At 38.3% G+C, this 25,745-nt stretch overlaps 1 protein-coding gene and 2 long non-coding RNA genes across 6 annotated transcripts in view; 2 read left to right on the plus strand and 1 right to left on the minus strand.

The window, feature by feature from the left end:
- Positions 1-1,560: 1,560 nt before the first annotated feature.
- On the plus strand, positions 1,561-5,090 carry LOC309871488. Its single transcript, XR_014315309.1, has 2 exons — positions 1,561-2,225; positions 4,256-5,090. It is a non-coding gene; the product is annotated as an uncharacterized lncRNA (long non-coding RNA).
- Positions 5,091-7,302: 2,212 nt separating this feature from the next.
- The window catches only part of GNB4 (G protein subunit beta 4), a 60,596-nt gene continuing 42,153 nt past the window's right edge, over positions 7,303-25,745 (minus strand). For all 4 annotated transcript variants that reach the window (XM_082744407.1, XM_082744410.1, XM_082744409.1 and 1 more), the window contains 2 exons: positions 13,414-13,630; positions 7,303-11,465 (listed from right to left, as the gene is read on the minus strand). In XM_082744407.1, coding sequence (XP_082600533.1) covers positions 11,359-11,465; positions 13,414-13,630 — 324 coding nt within the window. In that variant the 3' untranslated portion in view covers positions 7,303-11,358. The remainder of the gene's footprint in view (positions 11,466-13,413; positions 13,631-25,745) is intronic.
- LOC309871493 lies at positions 11,621-14,127 on the plus strand. The gene is made up of 2 exons (XR_014315310.1): positions 11,621-11,710; positions 11,932-14,127. It is a non-coding gene; the product is annotated as an uncharacterized lncRNA (long non-coding RNA).

Consider the following 25,745-nt stretch of genomic DNA (forward strand, 5'->3'; position numbering starts at 1 on the left):
ATTTATTTGACAGACAGAGATCACAAGTAGGCAGAGAGGCAGGCAGAGAGAGGAAGGGAAGCAGGTTCCCCATTGAGCAGAGAGCCCAATTCGGGGCTTGATCCCAGGACCCTGGGATCCTGACCTGAGCCAAAGTTAAAGAGGCTTTAACCCACTGAGTCACTCAGGTGCCCCTGAAGAGAATTTTATTATACTGGGTCCACTAGTTTCTTTTATATATCTTAAAATTTGTTTCATTGATTTAATATCTAGAACTGCAATTAAGTTAATGCATAATAGTCTGTATTTGGATGCTGCTGAGAGCTGAATTAAACTGTTTTCTGAGCTGAAGAGAATTGTGATTTAATGGGAGAAATAACATAGATAATTACAATAAAAGTTGAAAAGTGGTAAGTAATGTAAGTGATAAGTAAGCTTCATAATATGAGGCTCTAGAATCTTAAATCATGAAGGGTAGATTTCCCGGGTGCCTGGTGGTCCAGTGGGTTACAGCCTCTGCCTTCGGCTCATGTCATGATCTCAGGGTCCTGGGATTGACCCCCACATCGGTCTCTCTACTCAGCAGGGAGCCTGCTCCCACCCCTCCGCCGCCTGCCTTTCTGCCTACTTGTGATCTCTCTCTGTCAAATAAATACATAAAATCTTAAAAAAAAAAAAAGATTTCCCACAAGGAAGAGTAGCCTACCAAGTTTGAATGTGTGGAATAGGAAGATGTAGGCAGAGGGAAACACCCCAAACCAAAAGAAAGTAAGTGGGAGAAGAAATGTGTTCAGAAACACGAGAAATTTGAGTATAGCAGATGTGTATTTGAGTGGGGTACATTCGAATATAAACCTAATACTAGGACAGGAGCGTGGATATTTGGACGTCCTGGAAGTTGATGTCATTGACATTTAGTTCTATAAAAATAACTGCAGTGGTGTGGTGTATTAGTTCTATAAAAATAACCACAGTGGTGTGGTGTATTGAATGGTTTAGGCTGAGAAGACCAGAGTTAAAGGGAGATTAAACTTTCAGACACAAGCTCAAAGCCTGTACTAACACAGAGCTGCAGAGAATAGAAACAATGAGGGCACAGACTGGAGGATATTTGCCAGATATTTACTGAGCTCTTGTCTTATACAAGAGTTTTCATTTTACTTATATTAAGGAAGATCTTTTTTCTAATGGAGGTACCTAGACCTCCGGAAGAAATCAGCTGAGGTTACATATGTAAAAACAAAGCTTTTTAAAAAAATGAAGCTTTTCATTCATTTAATCATCAATTGTTAATTGCCTACCATGTGCTAATAACTGTGCCAATATCTATGCTAATGGTGGTTATAGGAAATAGAGATAACTTGATCTCTTTCTTAAAAGACTTTACATCCTAATGGAGGCAGCCTCGATATATTACTCAGTTAAAAAATACTCGCTAAATATTGATTTAATGAAATATGAAAATAATGAAAGATTCTTATTTGTCTTAATATTGATATTTGGTGAGATGGGTTGAAATGGAAAGGAAAAAAAACCATGAGGAAGATGAATATGCATAGAACAGTTGTAGAGAAAAGTCAGTTAATCATATTCCAGAGGTATACACACCTACTAGGCATGCTCCCAGTTGCAAAAATAACATGTTTGCCAAAGCTACCATATTAACTGGTACACAAATTAAATACAATCCTTTAGTTATGAAAACATGGTTCAGTGTTGCTGTGATTTAAATTATTTTTTTGTCTAAGTCACAAGCTTATGAAATTTTCTTGCTTGTGCTCAGTAATTGTTATTTGTATAGGCAAGGGACGAGTAAGGCTTATTATGCTTCTGAAGAAATACACCCATCTTCAGCCTTTTTATAGCTTATCCATATTCACAACTGTACATTAGAGGTTGATACTGCCTGTTGAGCATTTGTCTTGAGAACAGATGAAATTAAGGCTTCAAGTGCCATAGCCTCCTTCAGAGCATTCTTAAAAGTGTTCTTTGATATCTTATGTTTTAGGTATATTTTAAACTTAGTCTTTCTGTATAAGCTTTAAATTAAAGCTTCATTCATTTTAAAAGACATTCATGACTGCTGAAAAAAAAGCTTTTTTTATTTTAAGGGAAATGGCAACCACTTTTGCTCGCCTGTGCCAACAAGTTGATATTACACAAAAACATCTGGAAGAAGAAATTGCTAGATTATCCAAAGAAATAGATCAGTTGGAGAAAATACAAAACAATTCGAAGTTCTTAAGGTATTTGAATCTTTTTTCTCAATAATGTGAACATTTGTTGGTCTTGTTACTTGAGTATAATTATATAAAATAACTAGTGAATTTGTAGTAAAATTTTTTACATTTGGTTATTTTCCATACTCCATTTGTTTTTCATTTTCAGTGAAACCTAATTTCAACAAGAAAAAGAAAATCTGAATTAAAAAATTAAAAGGATTTTTTTAGATCTTTATCTAAAACTATTAAGCCATACTAGTCCCCATTCAGAGCAGAAGTTTTGTAATTAAAAGTGCAAGATTTGGTTTTGTTTTTTAAGATTTATTTATTTTAGAGAGTGGGCACATGCTTGCACACTTTTACCACCTGTACAAGTTGAGGGGCAGGGCAGAGGGAAAGAATCTTCATGTATACTCTGCTGAGCAGAGAGCCCAACACGGGGCTCAGTCTCAGGACCCATGAGCTCATGACCTGAGTGGAGACCAAGAGCCAGACACTCAACTGATAGAGCCACCCCGGTGCCCCAAAAGTGCGAGTTTTTAGTCCTCTGTATTCAAGACCCTTAACTTCCATTTTCATTGGGGGACTGTTGGATGTACTTAACTTTAAAGCAACAGAAGTAAACAAGACATCCTAATTTGTTCAATTCTGGTTTAATACAACTTATCATGGTTTTTGTGGCATCTAAGTAAAGTTTGCCTTTGGGGACTTGACCAGGAGTATGAGTGATAAGTAGTAGAAGAAACTACTTCTTGGTAGTCCCTAACTTTCACCTTTTACCCATTAGCTGGCTCACCTAACAAGTTATCATTAAGCAGCAATTAATAGCTGCTGCCGTTTACCAGTGCATGTGCCTCATATGGTTGCTCATCCAAGAGCAGCTCGCAATGTCTCCAAATTATAGAGGCTGTCCTTGTGAACTAAATTTTAGGACGGACAGCTAAAACACTTGCAGTTAAGTCTGTCCACGATGTCTTAATCTGATGTACAGTGACATTGTCATCACTCCTCAATTTCATCATCTCTGAAAAAGACTGCCATCACTTAGACCTTAACTTCCTTATACATATAAACACAGCCAAGTAAATTTTATTCCATTCTGCCTGATTTAAGATTATCTCAAATACAGCCTTCAAATTTAGTAAGATTACATTTAATAGGTTTTGTGTGTGTGTTTGACTTAGGTAAGTTTTTTTAGTAGTGTTTCATCTTGTTTAGAGTAAAATGTAAATGATATTATTGGCACTTACTGTAGCTTTTTTATTTTGGCCAGACTGACTTATGTATGAATAATTAGGATCTGCTCATCCTTTTTCTAACAGGAAAGTATAAAATAACAAATACCATAATATTTAGAATCTCCATTGTTGCTACATTAGGATTAGTAATTCAGATAAAACTTACCTCAGGCTTCAGCAGAAGCCTGAAGCAGCACGAAGTGGAGTCTATAGTACATGACCTTGACAGTATGCACCCAGCAACAGTACAAGACCAAGAGAAAAGAGAAACTCATTCAAGTATGTGCACGCCCTGGCATAGTATGAGAATGGGAGACACAATCTGTGTTCCTCTGTCAGTGTTCCTATTTTCCTCTTTTTAGGATACTTAGCTATATCAGGTATAATCCTATTATTAAAAAAAAAAAAACCAAACTTTTGGTATACCATGGTCTTTTGACATCTGACAGCTACTTTATGTATACATAAAACCAGTTATTCTATACTTTATGCTTAACTTAAAGGGAATTCAAAGACTTTGGATATAACTCCCATGTAAGGTAATAGGATTCTTTTGTCTCTTATGCTTTTCTTAAGTTTTTGGTTTTTATCTCAGTGTACCTTTTTCAAGTTCTGGACATTGGATTCTGTGTTTACAGCAAAGTAATAGCATATATACATACTCTTAAAAGGTTGGTAATAATTTAATCTGCATTCAGATAAATGTAGCAACACCTGACTAGTGGTTTTCTTCTTAAGATTGGATGGAATGCACTTTTTTTTCTCACTGGACTTTATGATAATTAGATTGGTTTTTTATTCATTTTTCTAAATTAGAAATAAAGCCGTTCAACTTGAAAATGAACTGGAGAATTTTACTAAGCAGTTTCTACATTCAAGCAATGAAGAAGAATCTTAACAGTAGAGATTGCTTTGGTGATCATCATAGGAGAAAATGGAACTTGGAAGATTGGGACAGTTGTTTATGAAATGACTTTAAATATGAATTATACTAACTGTACCTAAATAGCAAATCCTTGTGTAGATTCTGGTAATTATCTATCTCAGGGTGTTTGCATTTCTGAAGAGTGTTGTGATGTATTTTTAATTTTAATTTTGGGTAAAGAAAGGCTAAATTGTGCTAAAAATGATGAATTAGTTAAAAGCAACAGAACCAACTATGTGACCCCTGAGGGGTGGGGCCTTGTTCTTAATTAGGGCTCTCTTTGTTTTTGATTCTGAAAAACTCTGCTTCCTGGCATCCAGGAGTTAGAGAATGCTCCTTTCATCTTTTCTCAAAACTAATTTTTGATGCCCACCTTAATGGGAGTAGTCATTTGTTTTTGTTGTTTTATAAACTGTATTGCTCTATCAAGGAGGAGTATGGAATGTTCTTGAGTGTATTGTTGATGCAAGTTACAATCACTTTTGCCATCCTGGCAGGTATGTAAACCACTAATACACAGTTTTTACTCCCTCTTTTTTCTCATTAAAACTGATGTAAAATAGTATAAAGGTTTGTTATTATAAAGTCTCTTTAAAAACTATCTGGGTCTGAATAAATAGTTGCCTGATCTGTTTCTAAAGAAGTATTATCTGCTTCAGCTATGATTATGGCCAAGAAAACCTTTCTATCTCAGTTTTAGGAATAAAGTTTGAAGTGATAAAAATAGCCCAAGATATGGGAGCTCTGAATTTTCAGTGGTTACGGTCATGTACAAATGCTATTCTTCAGAAGGTTTTTGCTGGGAATACTGCTGGATTGTCCCCCCAGGTGGCTTTTACTTTTATTTAATTGTATGAATTTGCCAGGGCACTGTTGATATTCTAACTTAATGAAATGTTCATGAGTTCGAGTGCTGTGTCTCTTTCTGTGTAAAAACTAATAGAAACATATATGGAAACATACAAAATGGCATTCCGGGGGTTTGCTATGCAAAACGTAGTCTTGAGGATCACCAAAGCACCAGCATCTAGATGCTTGTTAGATGCATCATGACAGTACATTTGGCCGGGGATGGTTTCTGCTATTCCACAGAGGGATAACATGTTAGGCTCTTTTATCCTTGGTATTTCCTTTCTTGTGCCTTTAAGGCTCCTGGATGCTACTCAAGTCTTATTGGTGCAGCATTATGTTCCAGGATATTTTAAGGAGAAAATAACATTACTTAGGTCACAGAAGCCTTTCAAAAATGTATTTTTATGCAGATCAGATACTAGGATGCAGTATTAAAATCCAAGTACTACTTTATAGCATTTGTTGTTGTTTTATAACCAAATAATAGCACATGCTACCAACAAATGTAGCAACTGCCACATGAAAAACTGATGTCTAAAACTACTACTAACTTAGGTTACAAGTTCAAGACCTTAATCTTTATATGAAAGTACTTGAACTTTTTGAAAGAGCATAGTGGTTTGGTATCACCTCCTTAGTAAAAGTACAGTGGCTGTCAGCCTGGTCCCTGGATTAAGTGTATTATCACTTGTGTGAACTTTTGAGAAGAGTGTATTGCAGGGTCTCCTCCATACCTACTGAATCCAGTAGTGTTTGGGAACCAGCAGTCTGTTTTCATGTGCCCTCCAGGTGATCCTCATGCATGCTCAAGTTGGAACTACCAGAATAGTGGTTCTGGTATAGTGAAGCTACAGTTAAGTTCTCCATCCCCAGTTTGACTGTAGTTCCACCTGATCAAGTGTGAAAATGCATGAATGTTGGAAATGGAACACTGAAGTAATGAAACCCAACCTTTATGCCTAGAGATATGTGCCCCTCTAAGGCCATGAATTATACAGGAAGTATGTCAATTCACAGCTGTAGTTCAAAGTTGTTGCACATACTTGGTTTACTCTGTATGTTTGCAGGATTATTTATAACTTTGTATAGCCTTAAACTTTTTATAGAACTACATTTTTATAAGTATGCAAGGTGAAAATAAAACTTGTTTGCCTGATAGTTGATAAATGTAGCATTTATGCTGGCAGTGAGTTTTAATCTTTATGTAGTAGACTGGCCCATGCACCCGGCCAAGAAAAGAGACTCCCTCATTTCATTCTCCTGGCCAAGAAAAAGTTCCTCCAATTCATTCTTGAAGGACAAAGAAATGAAAGCAGTAACTTTTCAGCCTTTTAACAGTAGGTAGCATTCACAGTGGTGAGGAGGTGGTTAAGGAGAGGAAAAAGGGCCGAGCATGAAATACCAGGCTTGGAGTTTACTTCTAAGGCTTAATTTTTAGTGTGATTAAGATATTATTTATTCATGGGGTGCCTGGGTGGCTCAGTGGGTTAAAGCCTCTGCCTTCAGCTCAGGTCATGATCCCGAGGTTCTGGGATCGAGCCCCGCATCAGGCTCTCTGCTCCTCAGGCAGCCTGCTTCCTCCTCTTTCTCTGCCTACCTCTCTGTCTACTTGTGATCTCTGTCAAATAAATAAAAAATCTTAAAAAAAAAACAAATATTTATTCATTTCAGAGAGTGAGAGACTGTACAAGAGGGGGTTGGTGGCACAGAGGAAGCAGCAGGCTCTTCACAGAGCAGGGAGCCTGCTGAAGCGGGGCTCAATCCCAGAACCTTGGGATCATGCCCTGAGCTGAAGGCAGACACTTAACTGACTGAGCTACCCAGGCACCTATTTTTAGTGTGATTTATTTTTTTTTTTAAAGATTTTATTTATTTACTTGACAGGCAGAGATCACAAATGGGGGAGAGGCAGGCAGAGAGAGAGGAGGAAGCAGGCTCCCTGCTGAGCAGAGAGCCAGATGTGGTGCTTGATCCCAGGACCCTGGGTCCTGGGATCGTGACCTGAGCTGAAGGCAGAGGCTTTAACCCCCTGAGCCACCCAGGCGCCCCTTTAGTGTGATTTTAAAAATTAAAACATTACATGAAATCTGGTTAAAAGCACTTTATTGATTACAATATCAGTTCACAGCAACATTTCACAGAGCTACTGTACAAATAATGAATCATTGTGCAAGAAAGATCCAAGAATACTATTAAGTCATGGTACAAGTCCATAGTTTGGTTTAAAGCTTTTCTAAGAGCTTTAATCTACTACGTTCACCTTGCCCATAGTCATGTTACTGACATTCAAAGTCAATTGGCTACAAGTTTGTAGAAACCACTGTAGGTGAAGGAAAACATTTTAATCAGCTTTAAAAACCCACTTCTGTGTGGATGCCTTTGGATAAGAATACGTGAATCCAAGTGTTCAGATGCTTTCAAAACAAATAGAATAGAGCACCATTGTGTAAAAAACAAAAAGGCTTGAAATATCTACCAAGTATCACTGAAGTTCAATTAAAAAATAAATACTACATGACGTAAGATTTTGTTGGGAACACTTAACACCAGTTGAAACACAAAACCAGCTTTTTCATGATGCTGCATTTTAACTATTTTATAGGATTTTATAGGATCAGTAATTGAATTTAAGAAAAAAGAGGAAATTTTATCAACATGCAAACAAATCCGCTAAATACAAGGTGTACCATCAATCTGTGACTAAAACTTCTAAAAGATACACTGCTAGCTTAGACATTCAACTATGAACCATTTTAATGAGTACCTATTTTAAGATATACCACAGAATTTAAGGCAACTCAAAATGAGCAGGAGGAAAAACTAGTAAATATGAAACATAATTCACCCAAACAGTCTAATTTAAAATACTAATTTTTTTTTCATTGTGCTACTCTTTCTCACAAGAAAGATGGTCTAACCTTGTGGGTGCTTTAAAAAATTCTAACAGGAGATAAGACAGTTTAAAATTTTGCTTTCCACAATGGCTAAAGGGAAATTTGAAGCTGAACACAGTACTTGATTTAAAAGCAGAAATTTTTAAGCCTGACTTAAACCCTCAAGACTCTCGAGAGAATACTGTGAAAATGATAGGCCCATTTCTAAGATTGATTAATCAGTTTCCTAACTTTAAACATCAACAAATTTTAGCCACAGGTATTCACCTGCCTTGTAATTTAAAATGTGAACATTCAACAGTAACACCAAAGCATAAATTTCCCTGAATGTTGTCACTTTTAGAAAGGTTAAAATTATTAAATCTAAGACTTCGATAGTGTTGGAGAAGGTCAGTTATAATACTGGCACAGTATATTTTAGCAATAAAAATTTCACTGTCACCTGGAGAAGGCAAGATCCATTTCTCTTAACAGGTTAACTTTAAGACTGCCGAACATGTTCCAGAAGCACCTATATCTGTATGTCTAGGATACTAGTTCACTATCATGCAGTAGCAGTTCAGCTGAGTCTACATTAAAATGAGAATGGCCTATTAGACTCTTAAAATTGAAATATTAAACCCAAACTTTTGCATCTGTGAAGATGAACTCTGTGTGGTGTGTATGGAACCAACGGATCAAGCTAGAAAAATCTGAGGGAAGGAGGGAAGGATGAGACCTTGGATATTCAGTCTAAACCTCTAGTACAGGTGCCAAAACTGAGGCCTGTCTGTCCATCAAAGTGGAGAGGTCTTTGCTACCAGCTTTTGGGATTATGTGCTGAACCACATGGCAATCATCACTCTTTTTAAAAAAGAGTATGTTCTCTTAAATTATTCTTGCTAGATCTGGGGGTGGGGGACACTTTCTGAGATGATTAATCTATAAATAAACATGCTGAGGCGTATTATGTTAAAATGTTTCTTATAAGGTAAAAGAAAACAGGCACCAAATAAATGCAACAATCTTGATGCAAATTCTTAAATACCGTATTACTCTTACCGGTTAGAAATCTTGTGCACAACACTTGAGACTATCAGCTGAACTCAAACTGCAGTAAATAAATATACCTAGCAATTGGAACCTGTATTACTGGAGAGCAAAGATTTAGCTAGTAAGTTAATGTGGTAATAAGGTCACCATTTGGTCTATGTATAAATAGCACAATAGTGATTGGGTCTTAGTTGCCTAGTACACATTTAATTATGGGAACTGCTTTTAAGCTTATCTACAAAGATTTCAACTGTTTCTATCAACATGCTTAAGACCATGGAATTCTTATAGTCTGGTGCCCCTCTGGCAAAAGTATCTTGTTGTTAGAGAAACTTTCAAGGTAGAGGAGATGCTTTTGCACATGGCAGAAGGGCTTTCTTACAGGAATTTGGAATGAACTGCTGAACTACATGGCAAACCCTCACCTTTTTGGGAAATGAATACGTTCCTTTAAAATATTCTTGCCTTACTTTAAAGAGCTATTCTTTATGAAATGACAGTCCACAAACATTAATTCCAAAAAAAGTTCATTGAAATCTTACGTGTTTATAAATATACATTCATGCCTGCCATCTAAAATAGTCTGTTTTGGGTCCTATATCTTACTCTTTATCCATTTTCTTTTTACCATCATCAGCTGATCTTAAAACTGACAACAGACTTCATTATAGTTGATGCACTTACTAGCATATTCACAATATAAAAATGAAAATTCACAAGTAAACTTTGGGAAGCGTTTAGATTAGGGTTACATGTGATCAAAAGTTGAAACCTAAGTTGAAACAGACATGGTTTACTAAATTACAAAAGTAATGCACTTCTGTATTAAGAATAATCCATGACTTCATCAATCAAGGCTAATAATCTTGTATTATCAATCATTTAGCTTTAGTTATAGGGGGAAAGTATCTTTGTTTAAATTGAGGGGGGCATTCTAGTAATAGACACATTATATCATTGACAAGTAGGAATTGCTTAGGAAAATACTAAGCAATGTTCCTCTGACTCCTTTAAGGACTCCTGGAATTTTTCTTTTGGCTTTAAAGTGGAGTCACATGGATCTAAGTATTCCTTTTGGCGAAATCACTTAGAAACCATTTTTTTGTGCCAAGAGAAAAATCACAGAAGAGCGAAAAGTCTGAATGTTTCCTTTTTCAAATTTAAGTCACGATAATAGGAAATCTGAATTGATATAAACTGAACACAAACTCATAAAGCCACCTTGCTACACAACTGTAACCGATCAAGTCTAGTGAAGGTTAGATTTTAACACTTCTTTCAACAACGTAATGCCATCACATTGTATTTCCCATCTACATGTCTATCAATGGAGAATACTGGACAAAATTCTTCAGATGCAAGGACAACCCAAATGTTAATCTGAAATAATGAGGGTAACCTACAAACTCTGTTTCAGAATATGAAATCACTAGGAAAGCCCTGCTCTTTAGAGAGCTACTCAAAGTGTCATTAGATCATAACCAGATTCTTTAAATGTTTAGAATTTGTTTTTTATGCAATCACTGCTAACTATGTAAGAATGTCTTATGTATGTCTAAAATGTCAGAATGATACCTTGATTCCCTGGCCTTCAGGGAAGGCCAGGGACTGAAAGTGAGCACTTACTTAAATTCACAGGATGGCAGAAGGATACACCAGAAACTAACGATATTCAACAGGGACTGCCCTCAGAGATATCTAGGCCTGCTAGCATTCTTAAACATTAAGCAACAAGGAGCTAAAAGGTCAGAAATCAAGGAGACTTTCTTCAAACGTAAGTACACATACATATGGGATCACTTCCATCTCTTACAATGCCTACTTCCTCCATTACAAAACTCAAAAATGTGATGTTTCTTATGTATAGAAAGTTAAAAATTTAAGTCTTAAAAAACACAATCAAACATAATAAACCGCTCTAATGTGAACATTCTGTCCTACACAAAATAAAGAATTTCGAGTACAAGCAAAAATTCATCAAGGTTCAATTAGCTTAATTCCTCAAATTAATGCACTTGTCCTTTCAATCTCAGCAAGCACCCTTGCCTCCCCCCCCTTGTTTTGTTTTGTAGTTTACTGAAATCTTTTTGTATATAACAATCTCAATAGAAAAATCTTCACCTGCAAATATAAGGTAGAATTTTCTTCTCACAGCGATAGGCTGTAGCACTGATTTCTCCAGATAGCAACGGAGAACAGCAAACATGTATGCACTATTAATTCCAGATTCTAAGAAAACTGTCCCAAGAGCCTGTTGCCACAGCCATGCCATCATCTGTTACACCTAAACAGCTGACACGGTTATCATGACCAGCAAGAACACCTGAAAAGCAGAAGTTTAGGAAAAAGTTAACAAGGGCCAACTTTCAGAATTAAACAATTATGTGCATATAAGATTTAGAAGGGTATTTAAAAAAAATTTTTTTCAAAACACCATATTTCATTTTCAAATCTTTTCTTTATCCTTTATTTTCCAAGGCGTACTGTGCATGTTTAAGTGTATGTTCACCGGTTTCTGAAACAATTATCAACAAACAATTGTGAGGACGAAAGAGCTGGAAAGAAACGGTATGCATGGTATGGGAAATCAGAGAACAGAACACTTAAAACTCATTAGAATATCAACAAGACAGAAAGAGTCTAGAATACCTATATATTCACTATATCCACATCTTGAGTAACTACTGCCAAAAGCAGTCTCAGGAATGACTTTGCCTTTAGCTTCAAGAAGTATTCGTTTGCAAGAAATCTGTTCACGAGGTTTTATTTCATCCCCATCCCTATTTCAGCAATACACCGGGATAACGTAGACCGTCAGTACTGAAGTGGACATCTGCCTTTTTAAAATTTTTCTGGCTACCTGGCTGTCAGAGGAGGCTCCTTGCTCCAAATGGGGAGCCTGGGTGTGAGGGGTAAGCTAGGTAACTGCAAGGAAAATGAGAATCATGAAGATCTACAATCAAACTTGGACTATATCAAATTCAAGAATTACTTTTTTTTAAATAAACTCTGAGTCTGCAGTATCTATAACGAAGCAAAATCATGTTCAATCATGTTCACCCAACCGCAGGAACATAACCTCATCTAACTCTTAAACCCTGTAGTCCCTCCGGCACAGCAATGTTTGGCAACAGGCAAATGTACAACCGTGTGTTGAAGAAACAGAAAATGAGCACTGTGACTAAATACTCCAAGTCACATTGGAAAGCAATGAGATAGCATGAGATAGCAATTCACAAGTCGCCATTCAATTTTTACCGTTAGAGTATCCAGTTGGGCCAACGAAACCAAAAATTATGGGAAACAAACACATTCTGATACTGTTATGGATACTAACTGATTCAATCCAGGCAAAACGCCTAATACCTCTTTAAACAAAAGTCCTAATTGTGTAAACACTGACTGATGTTCTAAATAAAATCCACTCTATGTGGGAAACATTAGAAGACAGGAAGGATGCAGCTGTAGCGGGAGGAGAAATGTTAAAGCTGAGCCCTCAACAGAGAATGCCGAGTTTAAAAAAAAAAAAAAAAAAGTCAATGATTCATTTAAATCGTTGTTTTAAAACTTCAAATCTCTGTTGAGTGTTCAGCTTTAACATCTCTCCTGCTGCTCCTAATAAACCATGTGGGAGTGCACACACACACACACACACACACAAACTGAGTGCTAGCAGGAGAGCAGGAAAGGCGTGTTATTTAAAGATACGGAAGTACATACTTAGGAGCTACCTTTGGGAACAGGAAATAGCAGCTAGGGCCAGAGGGCTGCTGCTTTGGTAACAAGCCATGTACCTGTTTGATTCCTTATGCATAATACTGATTGTAAGAAATACTTAAAATCACTCTGTGTAAGGTGTTATTCATGAGTCTACAGTGGGACTGTAAGGCCACAGGGGAGAAGTCCGAGCATGGAGCTAAGGGGAGAGTGGGCCTGTGTCCTGTCCCAGCCAAGATCCACTCCAGAAGGAAGAGGGTTCATAGCAGTTACAGTGCCTCCTGTCAGGTTAGAAGAAACTGCAATCTAGCGAAGTCCACACTGAATCAGATTCACTGTTCATCTTCAGAGCAAAACTTACCAAACAAGATATTCTAGAACCAGATATTACTACTCTTTACAAAACGGGAATGTCACTAGGGACCACGAATGAGAGCTGTCAGGGTGCCATTCCCCATGGCTCCATAGCATCCGGGAGGCCGGGAGAACCACCAGACAGGAACCTGTCGCTGTTTCCTGACAAAATCCAAACCGACTGAAACTTCTTTACCAACCTGCACGATCTCCTTTTAGCGTGTCCCACACGTTACAGTTGAAGTCATCGTAACCAGCTAACAGGAGGCGCCCGCTTTTTGAGAAGGCTACGGAAGTGATCCCACAGATGATATTGTCGTGAGAATACAGCAATAGCTCCTGGTCTGCACGGAGGTCAAAGAGCCGGCATGTGGCATCATCAGAGCCAGTGGCAAAGGCATATCCATTTGGGAAAAACTAGAAAGCAAAGGAACAGACATTTATTCCCCAGAAGTATACAAAATCCACATGAGGCAGAGTGATGAGACCTAAATTTGAACTCCAACTTGGCTTCTTCCGGGTAAGAAATGTCGGGCCCTGAAAATTCTTAACACTTTCGGCCCTCAGTTTCAGCGTGCTGGTTAGGACTGAATGAACTAACATTCAAGGTCCGTGGTTCAGCACAGCAAGTACACCGTAAAGACTGGCTCTGTTCCTCCATGCAGCTTATTAGAAGATTTAAAGCAGATGGCACTGTTTATAGAATTTATATACGCAGTCTTAAACATTCCAAAGTCCCATCATGAAAATAAACAGGAAAGATTTTACAAAAGAGAACATAAATCAGCCTAGTTAGGCTAGGTATAAACTTCAGGTAGTAGTAAACTATGCATTATTAGTTTGTGAATCCCCTTTCCTCAGAACCTAGCAGAACACTGATTTTTTTTTTTAATAAAACAAAGACTTTTCAGGTATCTGTTGGTCATCTGTGTATCTGTATTATTTTTGTGAACTGATTTTTCATGACCTTTGCTTATTTTTTACTATGCTGTTAGTACTTGCTGATTTGTAGGAATAAGATGAATGCAAATTTTATTTTTACACATTTTATAGTTCTTTATACCTTCTTTTAAAAATATAAAATTTCATTTTTATGTAACCAAATTTATCTTTCCAATTGAGATTTCTTCCATTGATTTATGAATACAGTCCTTTCTCAGGCTTATTAGCTGATGTTCAATTGTATCTTTTTCTAATTTTTTAAAGTAATTTCATTTTTCACATCTTAATTTTTATCTATCCAGGATTTATTTGATATACCAGCATTCAGCATAAGGATCTAACTTAATTTTCTTAATAGTCAAGTAACTGTCCCAACTCTTTAATCATTTTACTGATTTTGTTGTTACATCTTTAATTCACTGAACTCTTGTGTACACACAAAAATGTTAGTTTTGTCTCTCTTTTCTTGTACCTGTACCACATTTTTTAAGAGATCCTAGGGGTGCCTGGGTGGCTCAGTGGGTTAAAGCCTCTGCCTTTGACTCAGGTCATGATCCCAGGGTCCTGGGATCGAGTCCCACATGGGGCTCTCTGCTCAGCAGGGAGCCTGCTTCTCCGTCTCTCTCCACCTGCCTCTCTGCCTACTTGTGATCTCTGTCTGTCAAATAAATAAATAAAATCTTTAAATAAGTAAATAAAATAAAAAATCCTAAGTTGACAGTAAATTTTTCTATCTGGCATGGCAAAATATTCATGGTACTCTGATTCAAATCAATCTGTTTTCTCCACCCCGCCCCGTACTTCAATTTCACAGACATCTGATCAAGTTTCTTTTCTTCATATTCCTCTGACTCATCTCAAAAAAAAAAAAGATCCACTTGGGGGTTTTTTTGAAGGAGACGGAGAGAATCCCAGCAGACTCTCCTGGACACAGGGCTCCATCTCATGACCCTGATATCACAACCTGAGCTGAAAACAAGAGTCAGACACTTGACAGACCAGCCACCCAGCCACCCCTCCACTTGGGTTTTGATTCAAATTTGTATTAAGCCTAAAAATTAGGTTAAGGGATAAATGATTAGCTTGTAACATGTAGTATTTTCATTCAGGAAGATGGTACTTTTTCAAAGATTTTATTTTTTTAATTCAGAAAAAGAGAACATAAGAGTTGGTAGGGGGAAAGAGGGAGACAGTCCTCCAGACCCAGCACGGAGCCCCAGGTGCGGCTCCAACTCACGACCCAAGCTGAAATCAAGAGCTGATCCTTAACTAAGCCACGCAGGGACCCCACAATTATTAAGTAATCTCTATACCCAAAACACAGGGCTTAGATTTACAAGCCCAAGATCAAAAGTCACATGCTCCACTGACTGAGCCAGCCAGGTATCCAGGGAATATGAAATTACAACAAAGAAAAAAAAGCTCCAAAAAAATTTTATGATTATAAAGATTCTACACATTTCTCATTAAATGTATGCCTCTTTCCTAACTTCTGTTGCTATTCCCAAAAGGATTTTCTTCCTTTCCATCTTCTGCCTGGTTATTATTGGTGTATGTAAGAAAATTACTGATTTTAAAATGGTTTCTGTCACCCAGAAAATACACTGAAATTTGGGATATCTAGAGAGCCAGACTGTATCACCTGCAAATAATGATATTTGTTTTACTTTCTAATTCAGCTTTTATTTCCATTTTGGGTCCAACTATACCAGCTGGACGTTTCAGATCCATTTAAATAATGGTGATGGTATTATCATCTTGTTACTTAATACAAGTAACAAGCCTCCGGTGTTTTCACTGTTAAGAAGTCCCCCCACACTCAGGATGATGGTGGAAGAAGGCAGTGATAACAAGGTAACAGATTCTCAGAAATCCAAGTACTTCTTTTTTTTTTTTTTAAGATTTTATTTATTTACTTGAGAGAGAGACAGTGAGAGAGAGCATGAATGAGAAGAAGGTCAGAGAGAGAAGCAGACTCCCCATGGAGCTGGGAGTCCGATGCGGGACTCGATCCCGGGACTCCAGGATCATGACCTGAGCCGAAGGCAGTCGTCCAACCAACTGAGCCACCCAGGCATCCCAGAAATGCAAGTACTTCTTATTTTAGTGCTTTTAGTTTCAATCTGGTCCCAGTGGAGATGGTTTTTTTTTTTTTTTTAAGATTTTATTTATTCACTTGACAGAGAGAGATCACAAGTAGGTGGAGAGGCAGGCAGAGAGAGAGAGAGAGAGGAGGAAACAGGCTCTCTGCTGAGCAGAGAGCCAGATGCGGGACTCGATCCCAGGACCCGAGATCATGACCCGAGCTGAAGGCAGCGGCTTAACCCACTGAGACCTTTCTGAAACCTTTTTTCAAACCTTTTCAAGTTCCCAAAAGGCATAAGGAACCCCTAGCCATAATTTCCTCTATCTACCAAGGATCCAAATTATTAGTCCTCCCAGGCTACAGAGTAGTTTAAAAAGAAGGTCCTTAAGCAAGTGAAAGGCTTCACCAAACCCTTACCGCCTTCTTAGAGGCTAATGATTTTGACCACTTTCTTCCATCCTAACAGCCAGGAAGATACTCTCCATTGTTCCTTTGCAGGAAGTCCAACAATACCATTTACATATATTTATCAGCATGTATGGGGTTAAACCTGTTCTCTACCATGGACCAAAACAGAAGCTATAGTACAGTAAAGGACACCTAGCACGGAACACCCAATCAGATCACCCCTTTCAGCTCAGTGTATGAGGCACAGCACGCCAGTCTATGTTCGAGACACAGGATGACCAGACATCTGTTTTGTATAGGATTGTCCCCATTTATGCTCTTCTCCCAGGCAAAACTGGTAACAGCATTCTCTCACACTCAAAATCTCACATTTCCTAGGCTGGATGAGAGAAGCTCACGTGACCAATATGATGAACTAGTTTTCAATTAGCAATAATCACGCCTCGGATAAACCTCATTGGCTACAATACTGCCACTGCGCAAAGCTATGATGAACTAGTTTTAACTGGGAGCTTAGGATGGCCCTCAGAACTATAGGAAATACTTAAATATATTTGAAATCTGCCAGATACATTTAAAGAAAAGTCTGTGTGATATTGGCTGTTCATTTAGTTGGGTTTCTTTGGGTTTGCAATGTAACCTTTACTATGCTGGTCTGGAGATCTATGGAAGTCAACAAACTGACAAACCCTTTGTCTCCATAGAGTTTATATTCTTGTGAAGCACACCATAAACATGAAAAGCAAATAAAAAATAAGCATGTTAGATAATGATAAATACGGGGGGGGGGCAGAAAAAGGGCAAAGCTTATGGGTAAAAGCTTAGGGTGTCCAGGGAAGGCTTTACTGAGAAGCTGTATTTACTAAAGAGCACCCCCTCCATCACCAGCAGGCGGGAGGTGAGAGCTGGCTTCTGCTGGGAAAATCAGAGACACAGAGAGGGATCTGTAGTGGTGACAGTCCCTGCCGTAGAAAATGTGCTGGCGGGGTTGGGGGATGGGAGGTTGGAGAGGTGGCAAGAAGGCCAGTGTGCCTGAGGCAAAGGGAGGACTGGGCAGTTCAGAGAGGGAGGGAGGCAGCCTGGGTCATGGGTGACCACAGGTTCACAGTCCCTAAGAGGCTGATATGAACCCCTCAGGATGGCTGTTTTTCAGAACTTAAAGTTTTTCAGATTTTAGAAGAGGAAAATTCTGTGTATTAAGAAGAACTCCACTGGGCCCAGAGTAGTGTCCAGTGTGTCCAGGGACAGATACATCATACTAAGTGGGGTAAGTAAAGTCACTGAGCAGCTCCTTGTCGTTCTAGTCAGGTTTTGCCACAGAGTAAGTCTACACTAAACGTAGGGGAGAAAACGTTTTTCACAGCTCTCCAGATGTCAGATTTGCAGCTAGGCTGGATGGACCACCGTGAAGGGGCAAGAGGGTAGGGGGTGGTGGACCCGCTGGTTCAGGGAGAGGTTCTCACTTCAAATCTGCATTTCTGCTTTTCTCTTTACCAGCTCCTTCCTCTCTCTCTCTCTCTCCTACTGTGAACTGTTCTTTTTTTCCCCAAAGTCCTGAGCTATTCACTTCATATTTAGTATTCCTTTAGTGGCCTACTATGTAGTTGGTTCTTATGATTAAGAACATCTGTCCAGGGGTGCCTGGGTGGCTCAGTGGGTTAAAGCCTCTGTCTTCAGCTTAGGTCATGATCCCAGGGTCCTGGGATCGAGCCTCACATTGGGCTCTCTGCTCCACGGGGAGCCTCCTTCCTCCTCTCTCTCTGCCTACTTGTGATCTCTGTCAAGTAAACAAATAAAATCTTAAAAAAAAAAAAATCATCTGTCCAGTGCAAAGTGCAATGTTTAAACTAGAGTATTCAAATCCTTCATCTTTTTTCCTGCCTACAGAGGACATCAGGATTTCAAAGTTGTAGATGAAAGTCTCCCACACAATGGTGTTTTGGATTCATTTCTCCTCGCTTTTCTAATGGCTTTGGCTTCGTGTACATTTCAGTGTGATAGCTTCACTACATACCATCTCTTGTTAACATAAAACTTCTCATCTTGCAATCTGTTTCAATTTTACTTAGTATAATAGAAATATACTAGAATTACTCCAGATTTCTTTCAGGTTATAATTTGCCCCCTCTTTCATTTTCACTGCTAGCTTTCCTGGGCCATTTTGTTTTAGATATAGCTCTTGTACATACAGTCTGACTTACAACATATCTTGTAATAGTGGCGACCATTTACATGTATTGCCTTGAGTTCCTATGTGGTCTTAACCTCTTATCCTATGCTGTATTTACTAGAATTTTTCTCCCCTATCATAAAGTATAGCCTCTGAAACTTAAAATTCCTGAGTTACAATATCTCTCCCTCAACACTCAGTGGATATTGTTCAGAAACCTTCCAGCCCTATTATGGAAAAGTGTAAGTCTAGCCTGACTTTTTCTATCTTTTGTATCTAGGTAATCTACTTTTTCACTTTGAATATTTCTAGAATTTTTTTGTCCTTATGTTTTGATACCTTCAATTCAAAAGGATAGGTCTATTTTGGCCTTTTTTAAAAATTTATTTATTTGACAGAGAGATCACAAGTAGACAGAGAGGCAGGCAGAAAGAGAGAGAAGCAGGCTCCCCGCCGAGCAGAGAGCCCGACATGGGACTCGATCCCAGGACCCCGATATCATGACCTGAGCCGAAGGCAGCGGCTTAACCCACTGAGCCACCCAGGCGCCCCCTATTTTGGCCTTTTAAATTACTTTAAAATACTGGGCAAGCCCCTTTAAATTGTTTTCTTCCTTCAGCTCATTAAAAAAAAAAAAAAAATATTTCTTTGCTATACTTCTGCTTTCAGCCAAAATGGAGTAACAGTGATTACATTTACCGCCATGCTGAAAAAGACAGAATAAAAAAAATAAATAAAATTGACAAAATACATGAAACATTGTTTTAGGGGTGCCTGGGTGGCTCGGTCAGTTAAGCATCTGCCTTCTGCTTGGGTCGTGATCCAGGGTCTTGGGATCAAGCCCCACATGGGGCTCCCTGCTCAGTGGGGAGTCTGCTTCTTCCTCTGCCTGCTGCTACCCCTGCTTGCACTCTGTCAAATAAAATCTTTTTTTTTTTTTTAATAAAATCAATCTTTAAAAAAGAGAGAGAGAAAGAAACATGGTTCTAATGACACTGGATATCAGTCAACAGAGGAGAGTGGTCCTGACAGACATGACACAGATGAGGCAAGCCCCGTAACTACCCCAACTTCCTGCCTGGAGAAAGGTTATAGGTCATGGTACTTGGAAGGGGAACCCAAATGGAGCCCACTAGCATCCCAGAGTTGAGAGGACAGAGATGGGAATCGAAGGAGTCCAAGGCTAGAGTTCACAGGCCAGAGCACCAGACAGGACAACCCTTGGTAGACAGTAAAGTCAAGAGATAATAAGGGGCCCCTCAAGTATTCAACTGAGTACTGATCACAGGTGTGTGAGGAAACTACTCAAGCAGAGGAGACACCATAAAGATAACCAGAAACAAGCTGAGGCTCACCCAGGCCCAGGAAGAACATCTGTCCCTCCTACCAAGAGGGAAAACCTCATAAGGTTTTCCCTCAAGGATGGGACAAAGAAGCATACATAAGGTGCTGCTCTGGTGCCACCTAACAAAACTGAAATGTAAGACCTGAAAGGATCAAATTATTTCCAGATAACTATGCCCTAGAACAAAGCTAAATAGTATTTATATAAATATAAAATTATTCAGCACCCAGCACGGTAAAATTTACAATGTGTGGCATCACATCTTATGAAAATCAGACATGCAAAAGCAAGAAAATAGGACCCATAATCGGGGGGGGGGATCATTCAGCTGACACAAACCCCCAAAATATCACAGATGATAGACTTAACAGACAAGGTGTCCAAGATTAAAAAGGACACTATATGGGATTAATGGCAGATGAGACACTGCAGAAGAAGGGTAATGAGCTGGAAGATGTAGCAATAGCAACTATCCAGAGTGAAATACAGCGAGGAACAAGACTGAAAAATAAAATGAACACAGTGTGAGTGAACTGTGGGAGCACTTCAGGTGTCTTAATATATGTGGATTTGGAGTCCTCAGGGGATAAGAGACAAAAATATATTTTAATGATAATGGCTAAAAATTTCAAATTTGATGAAGACTATAATCCACAGTCCCAGACATAAGAAACAGGAAGAAAATTATGCAAAGACACATCATTATCAAGTTGCTTAAAAAACAAAGAGAAAGGACACCTGGGTTGTTCAGCTGGTTTAGCCACTCACTCTTGGTTTCAGCTCAGCTCATGGTCTTGGGGTTGTGGGTTCAAGCCCTGCATCAGGCTCCATGCCCAGCACCAAGTGTGCTTGAGATTCTCTCTCCCCCTCTCCCTCTGTCCCTTTCCCATGCCTGAGCTCAACCTGGTTTCTTTCTGAAATAAATAGATAAAATCTTCAGGGAAAGGGGGGGCTTTCTAAAAAAAAGGAATAAGGAAGAAAAACCAGAAAATATTAAAAGTAGGCAGAGGAAAACAAAGGACACACTGTGCAGAGACCAAATATAAGCATGACAGCACATCTCACATCAGTACCAACATAAACCAGAAGACAGTGGAATAACATCTTCATAATATCAAGAAAAGAAAAGAAAAGAAAAAACACAGTGAAAGTGTTTTTCAAAAATGAGGGCAAAATAAAAAATGTTTAGAATATATAAAACCTGAAGGACATTAACAGATTTGCATTATAAGATACATTAACGAAAGCCCTTCAAGAAGAAAAACATGTGAAAATCTGAATCTATAAACAAAAGGATGAGGAGCACAGAAAATGGTAACTATGTTAATAAACATAAAGACTTTATTTTTAAAATCTCCCTGAAGGAGCATCAGCACTTGAAAGCAATAATAGTATCAGTGTATTGTAGGGCTTAAGACTTAGGAAAGGAGTGTAGAACAACTGCACAAAGGGCGGCGGGGGGGGGGGGGGGAGTTATCTGTATGAAAAAGTGGTAGAAAGTCACTTAAAAGTAGATTGCTACAAACTGTAGACGTATACCACAAATCTTCTCGGCGACCACAAAACAACAACAGCAAAAGCCAAAAACCAACAAAAATGTTGCTAAAAAACCAAGACATCATATTTAAAAATTCAAAAATGGTAGAAAAAGAACTAAGAATAGACAGGACAAAAGGCAAAGAGCAAGATGGTGACTTTAAACCTAATCATGTCAATACAATAACCATACAAAATGTAAATGGTCTAAACAATAAAGACAGAAACAGGACTCTGTTTTTTTTTTGTTGTTTTTTTTTTTAAGATTTGAGTGAGTGAGCAAGCAAGCACAAGTAGGACAGGGGAAGGGACAGCAGGAGAGAAGCAGCCTTGCTGCTGAGCAGAGAGCCCGATGCAGGACTCGATCCCAGGACCCTGGGATCATGACCTGAGCCAAAGGCCAATGCTTAACTAACCAAGCCACCCAGGTGCCCTGAAAAAGGACTCTTTAGACCCAACTACTTCCCTATAAGAAAATCACTTTGGATATAAAAATATAAACAGCAAGCAAAAGCAAGGAAGAAGATATGCCTATGCTAAGACTAGTCAAAAGAAAGCCAGGGTAGTTCTATTAACATCACACAAAAATTTCAGAGTAAATAATATTACCAGGGATAAAGAGGGACATTTCATAATGACAAATCAGCCAACCAAGAGACCACAATAATCCTGAAGTTTTATGCTTTCAAATACTCACTGAAGCAAAAACTATTACAAGGAAAAATGAACAAATACACAAATAGAGATTTCAAAAGTTCTTGCTCAATAACAGAAAGAACTGAGTTATCAGTAAGGATACAAAAGACCTGAATAATTCTATTAGCCAACTTGAGATAACTGTTATCTGTGGAACTCTCCATCCAGTGACAGCAGAACAGAGATTCTTTCCATGTGCAAAACAGTGACTAGGTCAGACCATTTTCTGGACCATAAAACAAATCTCAAGTTTAGAATCCTATAAATCATACAAAGTGTATTCATGGACCATAATACAATTAAAAACAAAAAATAAAAATATCTAGAAAATCTCCACATAACTGAAAACTGTATGACATACTTCTAAAAACCTCATGAGTCAAAGAGATCAAAATTAAAAAAATTTTTAACTACATGAAAATGAAAACACAGCAACAGTCAAACCTGTGGGATGCACCAAAAGCAATGTTTAGAAATTTACCACTATAAGCTTCAATATTTAAAAATAAAAAGTTTCTGGGATGCCTGGGTGGCTCAGTGGGTTAAGACGCTGCCTTCGGCTCAGGTCATGATCCCAGAGTCCTGGGATTGAGTTCCGCATCCAGCTCCTTGTTCAGCGGGAAGCCTGCTTCTCTCTCCGCCTTTGCCTGCCTCTCTGCCTGCTTGTGTGCTCTCTCTCTCTCTCTCTCTTCCTCTCCGACAAATAAATAAATAAATAAATAAAATCTTTAAAAATAAAAAGTTTCCAATGAATGGTTTCACCTTCTACCTTATACACCTAGGAAATGAAAATGACACCCAACTACACAGCCAAGAAATAATCGAGTGAAAAATCGATTAAATAAAACAAAAATTGAGCAAATCACTCAAACCAAAAGATTGTTCTTTGAGAAGATAAAGAAAACAGATGAAACTCTACAAATGTATTCATTTGCTAGGACTACCATGTAACGAAGGACCAAACAGCATAGCTTACACAGCAGAAATTTAACGTCTCGCAGTTTTAGAAGCTGCAAGCCTGAGGTCAAGGTGTCTAAGGGCTGTGGCTGGTAGTCTTTTCCCTGGGACTCTTCACACTGTTAAACTTCTCTGCTTGTTGATCTGGAGCCTTCCCCTTTTTCTAAGAACACTGGTCATCTTGGATTAAAAGACCTCTGATCTGGTATGGCTCAGCTAATCACATCTGCAACAACCCTATTTTCAAATAAGGTCACACACCTTGAGGTAGTGGGGGTTAGGACTTGATGGATAAATAGATAACCTCAACAGGTCTGTATCTAAGACAGACATTAAATTCATCGTTAAATCTCTTCTCACAAAGAAAACTCTCCCAGAGAGCTTTCACAGAGAAATTAAACCAAACATCTGGGATGCCTGCGTGGCTCAGTCAGTTGAGTGTCCGTCTGCCTTCGGCTCAGGTCATGATCCCAGGGTCCTTGCTGGGGGAACTCTGCTTCTATACTCTCTCTCTCTATTTATTTATTTATTAAATAAATAAAATCTTTAAAAAAAGAAACAAAAACAAAGAAAAAAACAAAAACAAAACAAAAAAAAATAAACCATTTAAGGAAGAAGTAAGACCAATTCTACACAAACTGTCCCGGACAACTGAAGTGGAGGGAATGGTCCCCAACTTTGCCTACAAGGCCTTTATCAACATTAGTCTGATACCAAACTAGAAAAAAAATTTGAAGAAAGGAAAAAATAGAACAACTTTTATGAATATGGCTATAAAACTTCATAAAAACTTTTATAAATCAAAGGTAATATATAAAAACAATTATGTATGATGACCAAGGATGATTTGTCCCAGAAATAAAGGGTTGGGTTAATATTAGGGGGGAAAAAAAATCAATGTGAATTCAATAACAGACTAAAAACAAAAACCACATGATCTTCTCAACAGATGAAGAGAAAGCATTTAATAAACTCCATTCATCCCTGAGAAAATCTACACAAATTAGGAAAACAGAATACCATCAACCCGAGAGAGGTGACAGAAGACAGAGATGGAGAAGATTAGGTATACCTGCTCTAAAATTCTATTCTAACCAGGCTGGCCAAATAATAAGGGGTGGGTCTTGGGATGGAGTCCTGCATTGGGCTCACTGCTCAGCAGCGAGTCTGCTTCTCTCCCGCCTTCCCCTTGCCCCTCCCTACTTGTGCTTGCTTGCTCTCTCGCTCAAATCTTAAAAAAAAAGAGTCCTGTTTCTGTCTTTATTGTTTAGACCATTTACATTTTATATGATTATTGTATTGACAGTATTAGGTTTAAAGTCACCATCTTGCTCTTTGCCTTTTGTCCTATTCTTTGTTCTTTTTCTACATTTTTTGAGTTTTTAAAAAATTTTTGCATTTTTAAATATCGTGTCTTGATTTTTTAGCAACATTTTTGTTGGTTTTTGGTTTTTGCTGCTGTTTTGTGGTTGCCGAGAAAATTTGTGGTTTACTACAGTTTGCAGCAATCTACTTTTTTTTTTTTTTTTAATTTATTTATTTGACAGAGAGAAATTACAAGTACACTGAGAGGCAGGCAGAGAGAGAGAGAGAAGGAAGCAGGCTCCCTGCTGAGCAGAGAGCCCGACGCGGGACTCGATCCCAGGACCCTGAGATCATGACCTGAGCCGAAGGCAGCGGCTTAACCCACTGAGCCACCCAGGCGCCCGCAGCAATCTACTTTTAAGTGATCTTCTACCACTTTTACTTTTTAGATGTTCAACAAAATTATAAAAAATGGCTTTCATTTTTTAAAAAGATTTTATTTATTTATTTATTTGACAGAGATCACAGGTAGGCAGAGAGAGAGGAAGGGAAGCAGGCTCTCTGGTGAACAGAGAATCCAATGTGGGGCTCAATCCCAGGACCCTAAGATCATGACCTGAGTCAAAGGCAGAGGCTTTAACTCACTGAGCCACCCAGGCGCCCCCCAAAAATCGATTTGTTTGTTATTATATGTGAATAAACAGGAAACATTTTTTCCCCAAATATATCTTCTTCCAAAATGAGGAGTGTCTCATACACAAAAGCATTTGCATTCATAGTACTTTTGGAAATTCTAGTCATTTTTAACAGTTTAGCATTTGACCTAAATAGGACAATAATAACCACATATGATTAGTTCATGCTCATATACACGGAATACTTATCTGGCCTAATCTATCTGTAGCTACCTGTTTGGGGTTTTTGTTGTTATAACCATATTATAGATTTTACACAAAAGCATTTGCATTCATAGTACTTTTGGAAATTCTAGTCATTTTTAACAGTTTAGCATTTGACCTAAATAGGACAATAATAACCACATATGATTAGTTCATGCTCATATACACGGAATACTTATCTGGCCTAA

This window comes from Mustela nivalis (assembly GCF_964662115.1).
Source record: "Mustela nivalis genome assembly, chromosome: 1".
NCBI classification, from domain to species: Eukaryota; Metazoa; Chordata; class Mammalia; order Carnivora; family Mustelidae; genus Mustela; species Mustela nivalis.